The sequence below is a fragment of the Physeter macrocephalus genome, chromosome 21 (genome assembly GCF_002837175.3).
Source record: "Physeter macrocephalus isolate SW-GA chromosome 21, ASM283717v5, whole genome shotgun sequence".
Taxonomy (NCBI): Eukaryota; Metazoa; Chordata; class Mammalia; order Artiodactyla; family Physeteridae; genus Physeter; species Physeter macrocephalus.
Window position 1 is genome coordinate 120,613,305 of NC_041234.1, and position 19,631 is coordinate 120,632,935.

Sequence of the window (19,631 nt, forward strand, 5' to 3'; positions counted from 1 at the left end):
TATATGGAATCTAAAAAAAAAAAAAAAGGTTCTGAAGAACCTAGGGGCAGGACAGGAATAAAGACGCAGACGTAGAGAGTGGACCTGAGGACACGGGGAGGGGGAAGGGTAAGCTGTGACAAAGTGAGAGTGGCATGGACATATATACACTCCCAAATGTAAAACCGATAGCTAGTGGGAAGCAGCCGCACAGCACAGGGAGATCAGCTCGGTGCTTTGTGACCACCTAGAGGGGTGGAGTAGGGAGGGTGGGAGGGAGGGAGACGCAAGAGGGAGGGGATATGGGGGATATATGTATATGTATAGCTGACTCACTTTGCTATACAGCAGCAACTAACACGCCATTGTAAAGCAATTATACTCCAATAAAGATGTTTAAAAAAAAAAGAAAGGTTCGCGCCCCGGTCCGGGAGGATCCCGCGTGCCGCGGAGCGGCTGGGCCCGTGAGCCGTGGCCGCTGGGCCTGCGCGTCCGGAGCCTGTGCTCCGCAACGGGAGAGGCCACAGCAGAGGGAGGCCCGCATACCCCCCAAAAAAAAAAAAAAAAAAAAGAGAAGTCAGTTTTTGAAATAAAATGCCAAATATAGATGGTGACCATCATTATAAATATTTTCTTTTGTTTTTTAATCCTAGAGTGACTATCTTTTGTATCTTAAACTACCATGTTTCTTCAGTCCCTTGGAATACTTAGTAAAGAATCTCATTGTGTGAACTTTAAAAAAATAAATAAGTAAAAACAAAAACAAAGGCAATGAGTCCTCCAAGCTCATGGCTTTCCAATTATTTTACTACACTTTTATCTGGTCTGGTGTGTCTGGAAGGAGACACCATAGGACGGTGTGCGTTCAGTGACATGGGGCTGGTGGCCATGTTAGGAGTATTTACACCACGGAAATCGACAAAGGCTCCAAACTAGGGCTTTGGGTTTCAGAACATTTACCGGCTCCCCACTGCCCTTAAGTCAAGGGCTCCTGTAAGAAGCAGAAGGGCCAAGCGCCGAGAGCTGTGCTCAGGATCTTTGACCGGGGTTGGCGTGGGGGGGGGGGCGGGGGGGCGTTTCGCATTTTCACCACGTGCAGTGGGACGCTCAGGTGACGGTGGGAAACAGGGATGTATTTCTCCCTGGAAACGTTACCCAGCAGCAGCGTTGCTATGGAAACTGGGCCCAGGCAGGGGGGGGGGAGTGCAGGGTGGTCTGGGATGTCAAGAGGGGGATGGGCACACACACCACAGGGCAGATCGAGGCCACCGGAGTGATGCCCCTGAGAGCCCAGCAGCCTTCCCCTTCACCCACGTGGCGCCAAGCAGAGGCAGACGTCTGCGTGTGGAGGCTTGGAGCTCCTGGGCCACTCCTGCAGCGAGCGCCTGGGGCTCCTTCAGCCTCCTCTCTCCTCCTCAGCAGTCACGATGGGCCCCAAGAGGTAATGAAGGTGTGTGGGACCAGGACAGGTAAGACAGGAGCCCTCCCAGGAAGGGTGAAGGCTACCAACAAGATGGGGAAATGCGGGGCGACGGGCAAAGCAGTGCGGGCCCAGGCACGCGGTAAGGATCCGAGGGCCAAGCGCCGAGACCTGTGCCCAGGATCTTTGACCGGGGTGGGGGGGGGGGGGGGGGGGGGGGGGCGTTTCGCATTTTCACCACGTGCAGTGGGACGCTCAGGTGACGGTGGGAAACAGGGATGTATTTCTCCCTGGAAACGTTACCCAGCAGCAGCGTTGCTATGGAAACTGGGCCCAGGCAGGGGGGGGGGAGTGCAGGGTGGTCTGGGATGTCAAGAGGGGGATGGGCACACACACCACAGGGCAGATCGAGGCCACCGGAGTGATGCCCCTGAGAGCCCAGCAGCCTTCCCCTTCACCCACGTGGCGCCAAGCAGAGGCAGACGTCTGCGTGTGGAGGCTTGGAGCTCCTGGGCCACTCCTGCAGCGAGCGCCTGGGGCTCCTTCAGCCTCCTCTCTCCTCCTCAGCAGTCACGATGGGCCCCAAGAGGTAATGAAGGTGTGTGGGACCAGGACAGGTAAGACAGGAGCCCTCCCAGGAAGGGTGAAGGCTACCAACAAGATGGGGAAATGCGGGGCGACGGGCAAAGCAGTGCGGGCCCAGGCACGCGGTAAGGATCCGGTGTTCTGCCCCTCCTCGTCCTCACTCAGCCTACGGCAAGAGAAAGACTCGCGTGCGCCGGCAAAGCCACCGTTCAAATGGCCCTGGCTCCAGTCCCCAAATGTCTGAACCCAAGCCAGCTTCCCTTCAGAGTCCCCCTCAAGCTAAGGCCACCGTCTACACATGCCGGGGGGCACTCCGTGCCGCCTACCCGGCTGCCACTGCTGTAAACCCACACCAAGCAATTCAACGTGGATCAAAGTCCTCAATGGACTGAGCTTCAAAACTACCTTGGAGGCGAGAGAACAGTGTCTTTATGATGCTGAGATAGAGAAGCCATTCTTTCCTTTTTTTTTTTTTTTGGCCATGCCTCGCGGCGTGCAGGATCTTAGTTCCCTGACCAGGGATCGAACCTGGGCCCTGGCAGTGAAAGCAGCAGTGAAAGCGCCGAATCCTAACCACTGGATGGCCAGGGAATTCCCTTAAGACAAAACATGGGCAAAGAAGATTGGAAAAGATAAATTTGACTATGTTAAAATGTAAAACTTCTGGACAACAAAAGACGCCATAACTACAGTGAAAAGATAGGACAGGCTAAGAGAAGATCCTTACAAATGCACAGAACTGATACAGGATTATCCAGAATAAAGAATTCCTACAAAACACTGGGAAAATATAGAACTCAGTAGGGAAACGGGCATTCCAGGAAAAGGGAGCCCGAACCCACCCCTAAGCTTCAATTGATGCCCCTTCGGGACGCCGGGAAGCAAGCAGCGTCATCTTAATAGCTGAGCACTAGAGGGTCTGCCGTCGGGAGAATGGCTCCAAAAATTGTGCTGTAGGCATACATGTGGTTTGTGACAACACACCTGCTTATGAATAGCACACATAGTAGAAAATGTGCCTCGGAATGACAAACCTGAACCCCCACGGACAGAGAAGGAGAGGAATGGGGTCAGGGATGGAAAAACACTGAGGCCAACAAGGCCCACGTCGAGGCTGGGTGGCAGTACACGCGCGTGCTGACATCATTTTTGATGCTTATACTTTCCCAAGCTCAGGAAATATTCCAGAACATCTCCACGTGGAGGGGCAGCCAGGGGGAGGGAGGCCAGCTGGGGAGCTCTCACTGCCGTCACCCATTAGGATGTGGAATGGGTGAGACTTGGGGACGTGGGAGCACAGAGGTTTCTGGCCTGGGTGGCTGTAATACTGGCAAGGATGCCATTACTATTATTACTAATAATAGCTACAAACCAATAATAATAGCTACCATTTACTAACGGGCAACCATGCCCCATTCTGGTCTGAGTGCTTTACGGCACGAAGAGTCTGTCCACCTCACAGACGAGGAAACTGGGGAGGTTAAGGGACTCACCCGGACAGGCCACCACAGCCAGCATCTCAGGCTGCTGAGAGGCAGGGAGCAGGCTCCGCCGGGACAGCCTCGAGAAGTCCCCTCCTTGCTGTATATATAGTAGGGGCTGGGGGCGTGTGGGTGGTGGGTACCCATGGCGGGAAGGGTGGGGAGGAGTGGGGTGAGAAGGCGGGGCTTCGGCTGAGGTCGGGGGCTCTGGGCTGGCGGTCTGGGTAGGAGCGTGGGCTGTGATGGGATGGCTTGGTGGCAGTGGGGGTAGGTCTAGGACTCTGCAGAAAGATGCCCTTGCCTTGCCGGGGAGCGGGGACCTGCGCCTCAGCGGCTCCTCTTTGCCCAAATGTGGCCCAGCTGGCCCTCCCCCTCCCCTTGCTGCTGAGGGCCTGATTGATTCCCGTTTACCTGGAGATCCCTGCCCCGGAAGCAGCTGCGAGCCTGGTCTGGGGCGCGGGCTGGAGAGGTCCCTGGAGTAGCAGCCGCCTCCAGACTCCCCCGCACTGCTTCCCTTGCGCGGGCTGACCCCATCACAGACCACACACTCTCAGTCTGAACGTTACCCCAGAGCATAAAATGGTAAACTTGCTGGAGGAATCTGTCAATAACTATAAAGAACCTTGAAAATGTTCATCATACCCTTTGATCCAGTAAATTGACTGTAAGTAATAGATCCTAAAATAATCAGAATCGATATTACATGAATCACAAGGGTGTTCAGAGCAGCATTCATGATTTTTTTACTGTGGTAAAATACACCAAACGTAAAATGGACCATTTTAACCATTTTCCAGTGTACAATTCAGTAGCATGTGGTGCATTCACATAGCTGTGCAACTATCACATCTATTTAATTCCAGGACATTTTCATCCCCTCAAAAGGAGACCCCCTGCCCATTCTCTCCAAATTCACCCCAGGCCCCGGCACTCACCAATCTTCCTTTTTTTGCCTCTAGACATTTCGTAAGTGGAATTCCACAACAGGTGGTCCGATGTGCCTGGCATCTTTCCTCAAGCATGTTTTCTAGGTCCATCCATATTACAGCTGGCATCAGTACTTCATTCCTTTTATGGCTGAGTAATATTCCATCATATTCCAAACTACTGCATTGTGTGGACAGACCGCTGATCCCTCAACAGACATCGGTTTGCTTCTACCTTTTGGCAATCGTGAATCACGCGGCAGTGAGTCCCTGTTTTCAAATCTTTGGGGCCATAAGGTCATTCTACATTTAACTTATTGAGGTACCAGCATTATCTTTAATGCCCAAAACTTTACAACAGTCTTAAGCACAAGTGTCTGCCTCGAGACTTCCCCGGTGGTCCAGCAGTTAAGACTCTGAGCTCCCAATGTGAGGGGCCTGGGTTCAATCCCTGGTCAGGGAACTAGATCCCGCATGCTGCAACTAAAGATCCCGCACGCCGCAGCTGAGACCCAGCGCAGCCAAATAAATAACTAATTTTTTTTTAAAAAGGTGTCTGCCTCATCGAAGTGTACAGCTGCCCTACCAGAGTCTTCCAATAACAAGCCTGTTTCTCAAAAAAGATATAAAATGGCATGTGAACTATGACGACTGCCGTGTAAAGTATATGTTTATGGAAAAAGACTGGGAAAGAACATATAAAAACATTGTTCGAGGGAAATGGAAATCTGAGAATTTGCTTTTCTCCAAACTTTATATACCATGGCTAAATTGTTTTTTGAAAAAATGTTTACGAACTTCAAAAAAAATAGCATTGGTGACCCCAGTTGAGAGCGTGGATCTCAGCGCGTGGGAGGCAGCTGACGGGTGAAGGCAGGGAGGGAGGTGTGAGCCCACGGAGGCTTCATGATGCCACAAATGCGCCAGCTCAGAGGGTGCGCGGCTCTCACGGGACTTTGAAAACTATTTGGAATGGACGTGCCCGTTGTGCATATTCATTGGTACGTGCGCAAGCATCAATTATCACAATATTTTCCTTAAAGACTGGAAGGAGGGGCTTCCCTGGTGGCCCAGTGGTTAAGAACCCACCTGCCAATGGCGGGGACACGGGTTCGAGCCCTGGGCCGGGAAGATCCCACATGCCGCGGAGCAACTAAGCCCGTGCGCCACGACTACTGAGCCTGCGCTCTAGAGCCCGCGAGCCACAACTGCTGAAGCCCGCGCGCCTAGGGCCCGTGCTCCGCAACAAGAGAAGCCACTGCAATGAGAAGCCCGCGCACCGCAACCAAGAGTAGCCCCCGCTCGCCGCAACTTGAGAAAGCCCGTGCTCAGCAACGAAGACCCAACGCAGCCATAAATAAATAGATTAAAAAGAAACTCTAGGACCGCCTTTGCAGAGAGGGTTCTGCGGGTGGCCGAGGAGTGGCCCCGAGCTCCCCCAGCCCAGTGTCTGAGCAGAGGGCGGCAGGAGGCCCCTGGGTGTGGAGGCCCTGACCCGCGAGGTGCCAGCCTACGGGGGGGGGGGGGCACGGCCAGCAGGCCCCCAGGTCTGCCTTCAGAGGGAGGTCGTGCCCACCCCAGCCCCTCCAGGTAGGCCAGGCCCCGGGGCAAGGCCCCTCACACCAGCGGAGGGCAGGTGCCTGTGGCGGCGGGGAGTGAGGTGAGGGTGGGAGGGGTGCGGGAGAGGAGCCGAGACACAGCTGGCTCACAGCTGGCACACAGCTGGCTCACAGCTGGCACAAGCTGGCTCACAGCTGGCACACAGCTGGCTCAACCCAAGCTCCAAAGGGGGACTGTGAGGCAGTGCGGTGCGAAGGCCTTTCGAACAATCCAGGGTGTGGGGGTGAGCAAGGAAGCAGAGGGCCCCCAGCGTCAGAGGCTGAACCCGGGCAGGGAGTCTGGGTGCCTGGGCCACTTGCCACTGCTCAGGCGCTGACGGGGGCCCTGGGGGACACCCAGGCTCTTATCCCCAGGGGGCCGAGGACAAGGGATTCCTGGCGCAAGCCCATGCTGTGCTGTCTCCCCGGGGCCTCTCCAGGGATCAGAGGGCCACGGGAGAATGAGCCCAGGAAGGGAGGGGAGCGCGACTCCCCCCTCCCCACCGCCATGCCGGTTGCCCTTTTGGAAGCCACGGGCGGGCAGAGGCTTGAGCCCGGTGGGGTCCAGCACACAGCCCCGCCCACAAGGGTCCTGGCTGGAAGGTAGGAGGGAAAGGGGGGGGCAAGGCTGCAGCTCAGAGGGTCCACGGCAGAGCCCAGGAGGTGAGGTCAGCACATGGGGGGTGGGTGCACCAGTGACCCTTCCAGTCCCTGGTCAGCCAGGAACCACTGGGGGGAAGAGGGCACGTGTTCCGGAACAGGGCATTCGGGGACAGGCCCACTGCTGGCTCAGAGCCCGGGCTCACCCAGCACCAGCAGAACAGGAGGAACCACCTTGGGCAAGACAGACGTGATCCCCACGTTGTTTGGGGAGACCAGTGCCGGGGCAGAAATGAGCGTACAGAGCCTTGAGTTTGGACGGGGCCTGCTTTAGATAGAACGCACAGGAACAGCCTCTCTGGTGACATTTGAACTGAGACCTGAAAGATGACAAGGAGCCAGCCATGCTAGGGACTTCGAAGGACATTGCAGGCAGCGCTAAGCCCTAGGATGGAAGGACTTAGCGCTTGCTGGAGACTAAGGCACGCAGGGGACAGGGCGGAGGCGAGGGACAGGCCGGCAGGCAACTGCAATGGCTCAGCTCAGGGGGTGGGAGTGGAGACGGGGCTGCCATGAGCTGCTGCTGAGCTGAGATAAAGCCACAGAAAATAACAGTCGACGAGGATGTGGAGAAATTCAACTCTCACACACTGCTTGTAGGACTGTCAGCGGCAGTGGACGTGGAAAACTGTCTGGGGCTCCCAGATGACCCAGCAGTGCCACGAGAATTGAAAACAGGCACCCAAACAAAAAACTTGTGCACAAATGTTCATAGCAGCACTATTCTTTTTTTTTTTTTTTTTGGCCACCCCACGCAGCTTGCAGGATCTTATTTCCCCGACCAGGGATTGAACCAGGGCCCCAGCAGTGAACGTGCTGAGTCCTAACCACTGGACCACCACGGAATTCCCAGCAGCACTATTCTTTTTTTTTTTTTTTTTTTTTTTTATGTTTGGCTGCGTTGGGTCTTCGTTGCTGCGCGTGGGCTTCCTCTACCTGCAGCGAGCGAGGGCTACTCTTTGTTGCGGTGCGTGGGCTTCTCATGGCGGCGGCTTCTCTTTGTCGTGGAGAACGGGCTCTAGGCGCGCGGGCTTCAGTACTTGTGGCACGCAGGCTCGGTAGCTGTGGCTCGCAGGCTCTAGAGCACAGGCTCAGTAGTGTGGCGCATGGGCTAAGTTGCTCCGCGGCATGTGGGATCTCCCCGGACCGGGGCTCGACCCCGTGTCCCTTGCATTGGCAGGCGGATTCTTAACCACTGCGCCACCAGGGAAGTCCAGCAGCGCTATTCTTAATTGCCAAAATTTGGAAGCAACCTACATTGTCCCCCAACAGATGGCTAAACATAACGTGGTAACATCCACCCAGTGGATTATTCCACCATATAAAGGAATGAAGTCCTGCTACATGCTGCAACGCAGATGAAAACAGCCCAGCTGAGTGAGAGGAGGCAGGCACAAAAGGCCATGTACTGTATGATTCCAGAACGGGCAAAGCCATCGGGACAGAAAGCAGATGAGTGGTTGCCAGGGGCTGGGGAAAGGGAGGATGGGGATTGCCTGCCTAATGGTGTGAAGTTCCCTTCCGGGATGATGAACATGTTCAGGAACTAGCTGGTGGTGACGACTGCACCACACTGTGAATGTACTCAGTGTCACTAACGGTAAACTTGATGTCATATATCTTTTCCCACAATAAAAAATCAAAACTGCTGCCCGGATCCAGAGACCACCGGTGCCCTTACAGAGGTGAAGACCACTGGAAAAGACACAGGGGTGGGGGGAGGGGCGGGACCTGGGGAATTTGTTTAATCGATGCAAATCTTTATGTCTGATTTGAAGTTCCTGAGACCTGCGGACATCCCCAGTGTCCCACTCCACTTACACGTATCCCAAACCAAGCCACCAAACCAGGTGTCATATGACCACTGCTACTGAATTCAAGCAGGGATTGATTGTTCTTGACTTAAAATCATGAGATGGAGGCTATCACCTGGGGATTGAGTGTAGCAGAGGATAAGAGGCCCAAGGAGGACCCTAAGGCACCCTGACATTGAGCAGTTGAGAAGACACAGAGCTGAAGTCAGCCAGAGAGAAGGAAAGCTGAGGAGGGAATCTGGGCAAGGCAGTGCACCAAGGGCCGGGAGGATGGATTGGATCAGGACGCAGAAGGGTCCTCAGGATTTGCTAAAAGGGGGCAATCGGGAGGGGGACACCCAGCCGACCTGTAGAGATAGACTCAGCCTTTGGGAGCTTTTGCAGAGAATGGCGTGGAAGCGCCTTGGGGCTGTGGCTTGGGGCTGTGGGAGAGCACTACGTTTGGGTTGTACCAGGTCAGACGCCTGAGAGCGTCTGAAAGCTTGATGGGAAAGGTAGGTTCAGAAGAGGAAAAAATTTTAAATGCCAAAGAGAGCGAGGGAAAGACCTGCAGAAGGTACGGCAATAAGAGAGGGGAACACGGGGGCAGGAGGGAGCGACACGGCGGGGCGGGGCAGCAGAAGGGATATCGGTGTCAGGTGAGACATGGGGGCTGACTAGGGGGACATGGGGGCAAGAGGGGGCTCGGGGACAAGGGGTCAGGCAAGAGCAACGCAGGAAGCTCGGCGGGCAGTGGCGCTCCCGAAGGGGCCTGGCGGGCGAAGGGGCCTGGCGGGCGAAGGGGCCTGGCGGGCGAAGGGGCCTGGCGGGCGAAGGGGCCTGGCGGGCGAAGGGGCCTGGCGGGCGAAGGGGCCTGGCGGGCGAAGGGGCCTGGCGGGCGAAGGGGCCTGGCGGGCGAAGGGGCCTGGCGGGCGAAGGGGCCTGGCGGGCGAAGGGGCCTGGCGGGCGAAGGGGCCTGGCGGGCGAAGGGGCCTGGCGGGCGAAGGGGCCTGGCGGGCGAAGGGGCCTGGCGGGCGAAGGGGCCTGGCGGGCGAAGGGGCCTGGCGGGCGAAGGGGCCTGGCGGGCGAAGCGGGAGGCACCGCCCCGGCCCCACCCCCGCTGCGAAGCGGCGGCGCCCAGGGAGGCGGGGGGCGGGGCCCAGGCTCGCTCGTCCCGCCTCCCCGGGCGCGGAGCCGCAGACAAAGAGCGCGCGGCGGCGGCGGCGGCCGCGTCTCCAGCGGCGGCGTCTCCAGCGCCCGCAGCCGGCGCAGCCCGACCGACCGGCGCGAGTCCTCCGCCCCCTCCCCTCCGTCCCCCCTCCCGGCCGGGCCGGGTCTCCGGACCCCGCTCTAGGGGGCCTGGCGCGACCGGGCCGGAGGCTCCGGGTGGGAGGTCCTCGCCGTACTTCCCAAATGCTCTGATCGGGAACCTCTGAGCAGGCGAGAAGAGGGAGGGTGGGCTGAGAAAAGAGCCCTGGCCCGGCTGACTGGGGCTCCCGCGGGCCTCACGGCTCCCCGGGAGGTCTAGGGACCTCCCCTTTCACCCAGGGTAACGCGAGGGGGAGGGGGTTAACGACACAAATCTAGGGGCGCCCACGGTTGGGGTGAGTCTCCCAACCCCCCCCTGCGGATTGGGAAACCTAGGCTAGGTGAGAACACAGACCGGAAGTTAGCCTCTGCCCTGGCGCCCCGTTCCACCCGCTATCTCAGCTCTGCTGTCGCGAGTGTCCAAGGAACACCTCGGACGCAGCCGTGTCTGGCTCAGCGGGACCCAGAAAGGAGAAGCCGGGCAGGCTCTGTGCGCTCCCATCTTTTCAGTGGCCCAGCAGAAGTCCTCATTCATGTGTTCCCATCTCTGGAGCTTAAAAATTGTCAACCCACAGGAACGTTGGCGCATCTGACCTTGGACATCTGCATTCCCCTCACCCAGCTCTCCCCGGAGTGCACATTCCACCGCACCTGCTCCCTCCTCTCTACACACACACATTCCCAAGCAAAATGCTGGCACCAAAGCTCTCCACAGCCCCCCCACACACACCCGGGAAACCGAGACACCCTTAATGTGCTCGGGAAACCGCGACACCCTTAATGTGCTCAGGGATCTAACACCGACACAGTCAGCACCTCTTCATCTCTCCAATTGTACTGCTAATGCCCTTATAGCTGTTTTTTTTTCTTCTTTTTCATATCCAGGATCCAATCAAGGATCACACACTTGGTCATTAGGTCTCTAGTCTCCTGTAATCTTGAACAATCTGTGCATTAAAAAAAAAAAAAAAAAAAAAACCTTTCATGACACTGACCTCTTGCAAGTGTCCAGGGCACTCGCCTTGTAGAAAGTCCCAGTCTGGATTTGCCCGCTTCCTTCCTGGTTAGATTCAGCTTAGGTGTTTTGCGGACAGCACCGCCCAGGGCAGGCTGTCCTTCTCCCTCCCCGAGCAGGGCGAGGAGGGGCAGGGGGCCGGGCTGCCCACCGTTAGGGAGGCTCGGTTTGATCACCCGGTGTCTCCCTTGTAAAGTTGCATTTTCCCTCCCTAATGCACAAGTAACCTGGGTGAAACCTTGAGACCCAGTGGCTATCGTTTCCCCAACAACCTTTATCTAATGGTTTTACCATCCAAGGGTGATCCCCAACCGGATGGATTACATTGGTGGCTGCAAAATGCCTTAATTTGTTAGAATTCTAGCAGGGACACAGCACTACACGCCAACATGTGACTGGCCCAGTGAATGGCATGCCCCCAGTTGAGGCTGCCTGGACAAGCCATACCATCCACCCCCAGAACTCTGTGCCCACTCTTTCTGCCCAGGGGCAGGAGCGAGAGAAGGAAGAAGCACAGGAAGCCTTCATCTCAAAGGACTTTTTAGTAGTTTGGGGCTGGTGTGTGTGTCTGGGTACCCACGTGAGCTGCCCGTAGGTTGGTAAGGATGTGGGTGATAGGAAGAGGCTCAGTTAGTTGCATGTAGCCTGGAAGAACAGATTATGTCCCTTGGGGCCCCACCTGGTCAATTATCCCTGGAAATTGATTTGATAGGTGTGAGGTGAGGCCTCCCCCCTCTTATTTGTAATAAACTCACTTCCTAGGTGATCTTGACATAATTTGGGGCTTCACTGATTTATCCCAAGTCCCGAGCGAGGTCCTAGCTACTCAAAGTGTAGTCTGAGGACCAGCAGCATGGACATCCCCTGGGAGGTTGTGAGTAATGCAGAATCCCAGGCCCCACCCTGGACCTGCTCAAGCAGATCCTGCATTTTAACAAGGGCCTCAGGGTAGAGTCATGCTGGCCCAGAGCACCCCCTTGAGGAACAAGGGAGGACTTGCACACACCTTGACAGGATTCAGACAACAGGCAAGTGCTTCAAAGGGCCTCTCCTCCCCGCTCTCACTCCACAAAGGGGACTGGGTGGGTGGCGCCCATGGGGCAAGCGGAAATCTGATCCACCTGCCCTGGCCACCCCCCCCCCCCGCCTTTCCAGGGAAGAGCAGGCCTCTCGGGCACCTCTGAAGTCCTGCCCGGAGAGAGAAGCTGGGAATGAGGGATGCCCCACATGCGGCCAGTATGGAAAAGCAAAGAACTTCCGGAGGCCATCATTAAGATCAGTCTTTGGGTGTGTGCTCACAGCTTCCCAGGCACCTGGGATGATAACGGAAAACCTCCTCCCACCCACCCACCTCTGGGCAAGCACCCTGTCTCGCAGTAATCAAAATGAGATCCTTTATGGAGTGCTTTTCATTTCCACTGCTCAAAGCAAGCATGAGGAAGAGACAGATTGCACTACAAAGAGGGGAGACGCCTGAGCCCCAGCTTCTCAAGCTTTCTTCTTTTGACTTGGCTCACGTGCAAAAGGACCAAATGTGCCTCCACCTTGGCGTGTGTCCATCGCCTAAGTAATCTTATACGTTCCACTTCACAACTCAGGGTGCCTCTGTTTTTCTCCCCCTTCTTTCTTACTAGAAAAACCCTCAAAATAATATTGGACATTCTTCTGTCACTGGACATTAACTGTGACATGTTCATGAGGAATGCCTTCTCCATCCAATTTCCACGCCTTAACGCCTGACCAAATGGCCTGATGGCAGCAACTCCACCCCCACCCAAATGAGATCCCAGGGGACCCAGTGCCGCTGATTTCCCAACGGCACTGACCCCGGGACGCAGGCGCTCTTTATTCCCACAGAGCAGGTGAAGAAACTGAGGCACTGAGCCAGTGAGCCGTTGAGTATCCCCACACCACACTGTCTTCCCTGGCAGGGATCCTGAAGGAGAAGGAAAGAAAGACCCACTCAGCCCCACCAGGGGCTCCTGGTGGGCTAAGTGCTCTCACGTGCTTTTCTTCCTTTGGTAGGTGTACATGTGTTTCTTGTTTTTAAAGCTTTACTGGGGTATTATCATTGCCATATGATCAACTGTACATATTTAGAGCGTACAGTTTGAAAAGTTTTGGTATAAGGTGTACATATACATCTGTGAAGCCATCACCGCAATCAAGATAGTGACCATTTCCATCATCCCCAAAAGTGTCCCCCGCGCCTGTCTGTCATCCCTCCCTTCCACCCGTCCCTGCAAATACTTTCTGTCACTATAGATGAGTTTCATTTTCTAGAATTTTTCTATCAATGGCTCAGACAGACCCACGTCATGGGGGTCATGGTGTCAGAGAGAAGGACACAGGCCCGGCAAGCAGGGACACCAGGAAAGGCTCTCGGAACGCGCTTTTGTGTCTCAGTGTTAGGTGACCAGGCTGCTTCCTCTTCCTAACAACATGCATGATCCTCCCCCGCTCAGGGTCATTTCCAGAGTTTTCAAGCTCTCCCTGTGCCCCCCCATGCCCCCAGCGCCCACACTTGGTTAAGTATCCTTGGAGGACAAGACTGGGATAACAGAAATGGAGCTGGGGTTCTGACATGCCGCGCTTAAAGTGCCTGTGATAGACCACGTCAGTAGAATCAAGGGCCCAAAAACCACAGGCTCATCTCAAGAGCCACAGAAAAAGCATTTGACAAAACCGAACAACACTTCATGATAACAACACTCAAACTAGGAATAGAAGGGAACTTCCTCAACCTGATAAAGAGCATCTATGACAAACCGCAGCTCACTTCATACTCAGGGGTGAAAGACTGGAAGCTTCTTAGATCAGCAACAAGACAAGGATACCCACTCTCACCACTTCTATTCAACATTGTACTGGAGGTGCTAGCCAGCGCAAATAGGCAAGACAAAGAAATGAGAGGTATCCACAATGGAATATTACTCAGCCATAAAAAGGAACGAAATTGGGTCATTTGTAGAGATGTGGTTGGATCTAGAGACTGTCATACAGAGTGAAGGAAGTCAGAAAGAGAAGAACAAATATCGTATATTAATGCATATATGTGGAACCTAGAAAAATGGTACACATGAACCGGTTTGCAGGGCAGAAATAGAGACACAGATGGAGAGCACAAACATATGGACACCAACATGGGAAAGTGTTGGGGGCGGGGTGTGGTGGTGTGATGAATTGGGAGATTGGGATTGACATATGTACACTAATATGCATAAAAGGGATAACTAATAAGAACCTGCTGTATAAAAAAATAAATAGAATAAAATTCAAAAAAAATGAGAGGTATACAGATTGGAAAGGAAGTAAAACTATCCTCTGTTTATATATAGGAAATCCTGAAGAATCCACTCAGAACAACTATTTGAGCTAACGAATGAGTTTAGTAAGGTTGCAAGATACAAGACCAACATAAAAAAATCGACTGTATTTCTATACAGTGGCAATGAGAAAAATGAAAAGGAAATTAAGAGAACAATTCTACTTACAATAGCATCATAAAGAATAAAGTCCTCAGGAATAAATTTAACAAAAGTGCAAAACATTGGCGAAGGAAATTGAAGACTCAGGGAATTCCCTGGCGGTCCGGTGGTTAAGACTCTGCGCTCTCACTGCTGAGGGCTGGAGTTCAATCCCTGGTCAATCCCTGGTTGGGGAACTAAGATCCCACAAGCCGCGCACGCGCGCGGCAAAGGAATTGAAGATCCAAATAAAAAGGCATCCCATGTTCATGGGTAATACTCTCCCAGATTCAATGCAATATTCAATGCAAATTCAATACATACTTAATGCAATATTCAATACAAACTCAATGCAATTCCTACAAAATCACAGCTGGTTTTTCTGAAATTGACAAGCTGATCCTAAAATTCATATGGAAACTCAAGTGACTCAGAATAGACAAAACAATCTTGAATAGTACAAAGTTGGAAGACCCACAATTCAAAAGTTACTTACAAAGCTCTAGTAAAAGCAATGTGTTACAGGCATAAAGATAGACATTTCTCCAGAAAAGATATGCAAATAGCCAATAGCACGGGAAAAGATGCTCATCAGGAAATGCAGATCATGTCCCCTCAAACCCAAACGTGTGGGGGCTTCCCTGGCGGCGCAGTGGTTGAGAATCCGCCTGCCAATGCAGGGGACACGGGTTCGAGCCCTGGTCTGGGAAGATCCCACATGCTGCGGAGCAACTGGGCCCGTGAGCCTAGGATAAGCTGCCCTCACCCTGCTCAGGTATTTCTCTGTGATGCCTTCTTCTACCTCTCAGTTCAGGGATTTTATAGCAAATTATTGTGGAACCCTTCTTATTTTGTAAGCTGGGCTTTGTTTAGTTTCTATTCATGCTGGTTGGTATTTCTGTCCCACTAAAGGGGATAAGGCCCAATGTATTTTAAAGTATTTACCTATAAAGAGCATTTAAATGGGTTTGCTTAAAGTGGAGAGAAAAAAAACGTGTGTGGGGGCTTCCCTGGTGGCGCAGTGGTTGAGAGTCCGCCTGCCGATGCAGGGGACGCGGGTTCGTGCCCCGGTCCGGGAGGATCCCACGTGCCGCGGAGCGGCTGGGCCCGTGAGCCACGGCCGCTGAGCCTGCGCGTCCGGAGCCTGTGCTCCGCAACGGGAGAGGCCACAGCGGTGAGAGGCCCGCGTACCCAAAAAAAAAAAAAACGTGTGTGGGGAGGGTGTGGAGAAACTGGAACACTCATACACTGCTGGTGGGAACGTAAAATGTAAAATTGTGCAGCCCTTGTGGAAAACAGACAGCTCCTCAAAATACTAAACACGATTACCATATGATCCAACAATTCCATTTCTGGGTATATACCCAAAAGAATTGAAAGCAGGGACTCAAACAGATATTTGAACACTCATGTTCACAGCAGCACTGTTCACGCTAGCCAAAAGGTGGAAATAAGTCAAACGTCCATCGATGGATGAACAGATAAATATTATGTGGTATAGCCATACAATGGAAAATTACTCGGTAATAAAAAGAAATTTAGTACTGATACATGCTTCAACATGGATGAACCTTAAAAACACGATAAAGGAAAGAAGTCGGACAACAAAAGGTCACGTATCGTATGGTTTCATTGAGATGAAATGTCTGGAACAGGCAAGCCCATAAAGACAAGTAGATTAGTGGTTGCCAGAGCCTAGGAGGTATTGGGGGAAATCTGACTGCTAATGGGTACGGGGTTTCTTTTCAAGGTGATGAAAATGTTCTGGAATTCGATAGTGGTAATGATTGCACAACTCTCTAAATATACTAAAAACCACTCAGTTGTATGTTTTACGAGGGTATGTGAATTATATCTCAATAAAGTTTTGGGTTTTTTTTTTTAAGTACCTGTGAACTATCGGGAGAAAAGGGTCTGGAACTCAAGGCTAGAATAAGAGACTTGGGACTTCTTAACCTGGGTGTCAGAGACCTCTGAGGATCTAGGAAGGGGCCCCAGGGCGCCCCAGCATAAGGAAGCCACATGGCAAGTGGCGTCGGAGTACTTGTGCATTTCTCTGGGCTGAACTGTATCCCGGTGGGGTTCCTTATTTTGGTAAGGTGCAGAGGCCACAGGTGGGTGTGGACAAGACACGGAGAAGCCCCTCTGAAGCTGGGAAGCACCAGAGTTTAAGGGGGGGCAGGCAAGGGGTCCTGGAAATTGACTGGTCTTCTGGGACAAAAGCTTCCCTCCCCTCTGAAAAGAGGCTGGGACCAGGAGAAGCTCCCTGCTGCGCCTGGGACGCCAGCCCCCAGACCCAGAGTCATCTGCAATAGTTAATGGTTTTCCGTGCTCTCCAGATTTTTTTAAATTCAATTCTCTTTTGTCTTCCCTTAATTTTAAGGAATAGTTCCTTTTTTAAAACTACATCCTATGGGCTTCCCTGGTGGCGCAGTGGTTGAGAATCTGCCTGCCAATGCAGGGGACACGGGTTCGAGCCCTGGTCCGGGAAGATCCCACGTGCCGCGGAGCAACTGGGCCCGTGAGCCACAACTACTGAGCCTGCGCGTCTGGAGCCTGTGCTCCGCAACGAGAGGCCGCGACAGTGAGAGGCCGCGCACCGCGAAGAAGAGCGGCCCCCGCTCTCCGCAGCTAGAGAAAACCCCCGCGCAGAAACGAAGACCCAACACAGCCAAAAATCAATAAATGATTTTTTTTTTAAAAAAATGGTCCACGTTTAAAAAAAAAAACTGTATCCATACTGTATAGCACAGGGAACTCTGCTCAATACTCTGTAATGACCTATATGGGAATAGAATCTAAAAAAGAGTGGATATATGTATAACTGATTCACTTTGCTGTACACCTGAAACTAACACAACGTTGTAAATCAACTATACTCCAACAAAAATTCACTTAAAAAGATAAATTTTAAAAGTAAAATAAAATAAAACTGCATCCAGTCTCGGATTCTGTGCAAACTTCTGCATTAGCTTTAAAAGGGACTGGTCAGTGAGGGCTGCAGATGAGGAAAAGCAGAGGCGGCTGGCCTGAGGCCGCCCTCCTCCCGGGGAGCTACTTGCCCAGGGCTCGGGGCTCTCTCCAGGAGAAGAGCCTGGCCCGGGACTTGCCAGCCCAGGTTCACCTCAAGCCTTCCTTCGACATGAAGCCTCCCTGAAGGCCGTCCCAGCCAGACCTGTGGCAGCCTCCCTGCCACTGCCCATGGGGAACCCGAAGGGTCACAGCAGCGTCGCCTCCCAACCATGGCTCTTGACCTGTGCAGGTCGTCCTCCACTTTCCACACATCCCCAAGGGACTGGCCTTTAACGAAGCACTACATCAATCCCTCTGGGAGGAAGTCAAGAGCCAGCCTCTTAGAATCCGCTTGCCATTTGATAGAATGAGTCCAAGAAAGGAAGCAATGAGGACGGGGTCCCACGGCCTCATCAACCAACCAGTGCAGCCCACCTCCCGCCGGTAGCGCTGGGCCCACGACCGGGATTCCACGGGACTGCCCGCGGTCCAGCCTGGGTCATTCCCGAACCTGATCCCACGAGGGGGAAAGGCAAGATTTCCAAACAGCTGGACCGAGAGACGGGAGGAAGCACGAGGCGGGGTGCGGGTGGCGGAGAGCATGGCAGAAAGAAGGCGGAGGGCCGAGAGCGGGGAAAGCGAGAGGGCCCGCGCGTCCCGGGAGACCGGCCCGAGGGAGCGGGTGAGGAGCGCTGCCAGGCGAGGGCAAGACTCCCGTCCTACCCTCCTCCCGCTCCCGCCCAGGACGCCCAGAGGAACTAGGCTCTCGGCACGAATGCAGCACCCCGCGGGCTCCCCAGTCCCCACCGCGGCCCGGCCGATGCCTGTGGGGGTTCCCCCTACGCGTCTAAGGAGACCCCATTCCCCCAGCCAACACCTCTCCGACCTGCACTTGCTCCCCAGTCCGGACCAATAAACCCAGAGTAGAAACGTGTACCTGTCTGCGCCCGGCCTGCCCCTGGGTCCCGACTCCCTCTAACCTTGAACTCCGTCCACAGAGCCCTGGGGGCGTCTCAGACCACGCCATCCGGCACATTTCTCTAGACACCTCTCAGCGCGCGCACAGAAAGTACACACACGCAGGGCCGGAGGAGCCTCCGCGAACACGCAGACGGGGCACAGGCACGCGCTCACGAAGTCGCGCCACGCACAGGCAAGGAAGCCGAGCTCCGGGCCCGAGAGCGCGACCTGGAGTCTCTCTCCCCTCCCTCCCCGCCGAGCACTGCCCGGTACACGCCCCCCACCGCCCAAGACCCCAAGGCCCTGCGGGGCCTAGGGCAGGCCGGGCACCGACTCCCGCAGACGGCCCTTCCGGCAGACCCGGCGACAGCCACTCACGCGAGGCTCCCAAGGACTGGGAGCCCACCGTTTGTCTGGGCAGGGCCGGAGCGGAGAGTGGGTGCGGGGATAGATACCCGACCCTGGCCAGGCGTCGGCGGGGTCCCGGGGCGGCCCGCGCGCTCCAATACCCCTGGGCCCACGGGGACCTGGATTGGCCCCGCCCCACCGCGCCGCGGACGCCCTGCTCCCTCCCCCGCCCTGGGTCCACCGGGGCTATAGCGAGTGCGGGGAACGGAGGCCGTTGCTATGCAACCCCCATCCCGCGCCGGCGCCGGCAGCAACGCGTTTCCCGGCTCCCGGGCCCGGGGTGTATGCGCACAGGACCTGGGCTGAGCCCAACTTCCCGACCCGGGCCGATCTGGACCCAGGGCTCGCGTCCCAATCAGCGCACCCCGGGCGAGCCAGGGATGCGCCCCGCACCCCTACCCCCGCGCAAGGACCCCCCATCTGTGCCTGGTTCCCACGGAACACCAACACCCAGCAGCCCCAGAAACTGAGGGCGAGGATGGCTCCCTACCTCTTCCTCTTCGAGCCCTCGTGCCCCTCCACCCGGCCCTCCCCCCGGACCAGCTCTTCCCCAGGTGTCGCCCACGCCCCTCGCCCCAGCTGCCCAGACGCCCTACCTGAAGCATCACTTTGTACTGCTCCTCCGGTTTCTGGACCACGCACATATTACATCCCATGGTGCTGGCCGGCGAAGGAAGGAGGGCGGGAACGGGAAAACGCCTTTCACTGGCCCGTGCGCGGGACCTCGGGTCCCGGGGCAGGGCCGGGGGCCATACCCTAGCGCGGGGGGCGGGCCGCCTAGCGGGGGAGGGGGGCACGCCCCCGAGGGGGGGGCAGCTCCACGCCCCTCGGGTTAACTCTTAGCTGGCTGAGGCCAGGCGCGGGCATGCTCCCTCGCACCCGGCCAGGAAAAAAAGGGCAGCGGGGGATGGGCGGGCGCGCCGGGCGTTGCTTGGCTACGGCCCCCCAGGAGGCGCGGGGGCGCGCCAGGCCACTGGGGACCGTCAGGGGCCGTAGGCCGCGCGCCTCCCCGCCCGCGG

The 19,631-nt window shown here is 55.3% G+C and overlaps 1 protein-coding gene across 4 annotated transcripts in view; it reads right to left on the bottom strand.

The window, feature by feature from the left end:
* PDZD4 (PDZ domain containing 4) overlaps window positions 1-19,625 on the bottom strand; it is a 29,460-nt gene extending 9,835 nt beyond the window's left edge. For all 4 annotated transcript variants that reach the window (XM_028482523.2, XM_028482522.1, XM_028482520.1 and 1 more), the window contains exon 1: window positions 19,209-19,625. Coding sequence is in view for 3 of the 4 variants with exons in the window: in XM_028482522.1 (XP_028338323.1) it covers window positions 19,209-19,268 (60 nt within the window). In the remaining variant the exon portion in view is untranslated. The remainder of the gene's footprint in view (window positions 1-19,208) is intronic.
* Window positions 19,626-19,631: the final 6 nt, after the last annotated feature.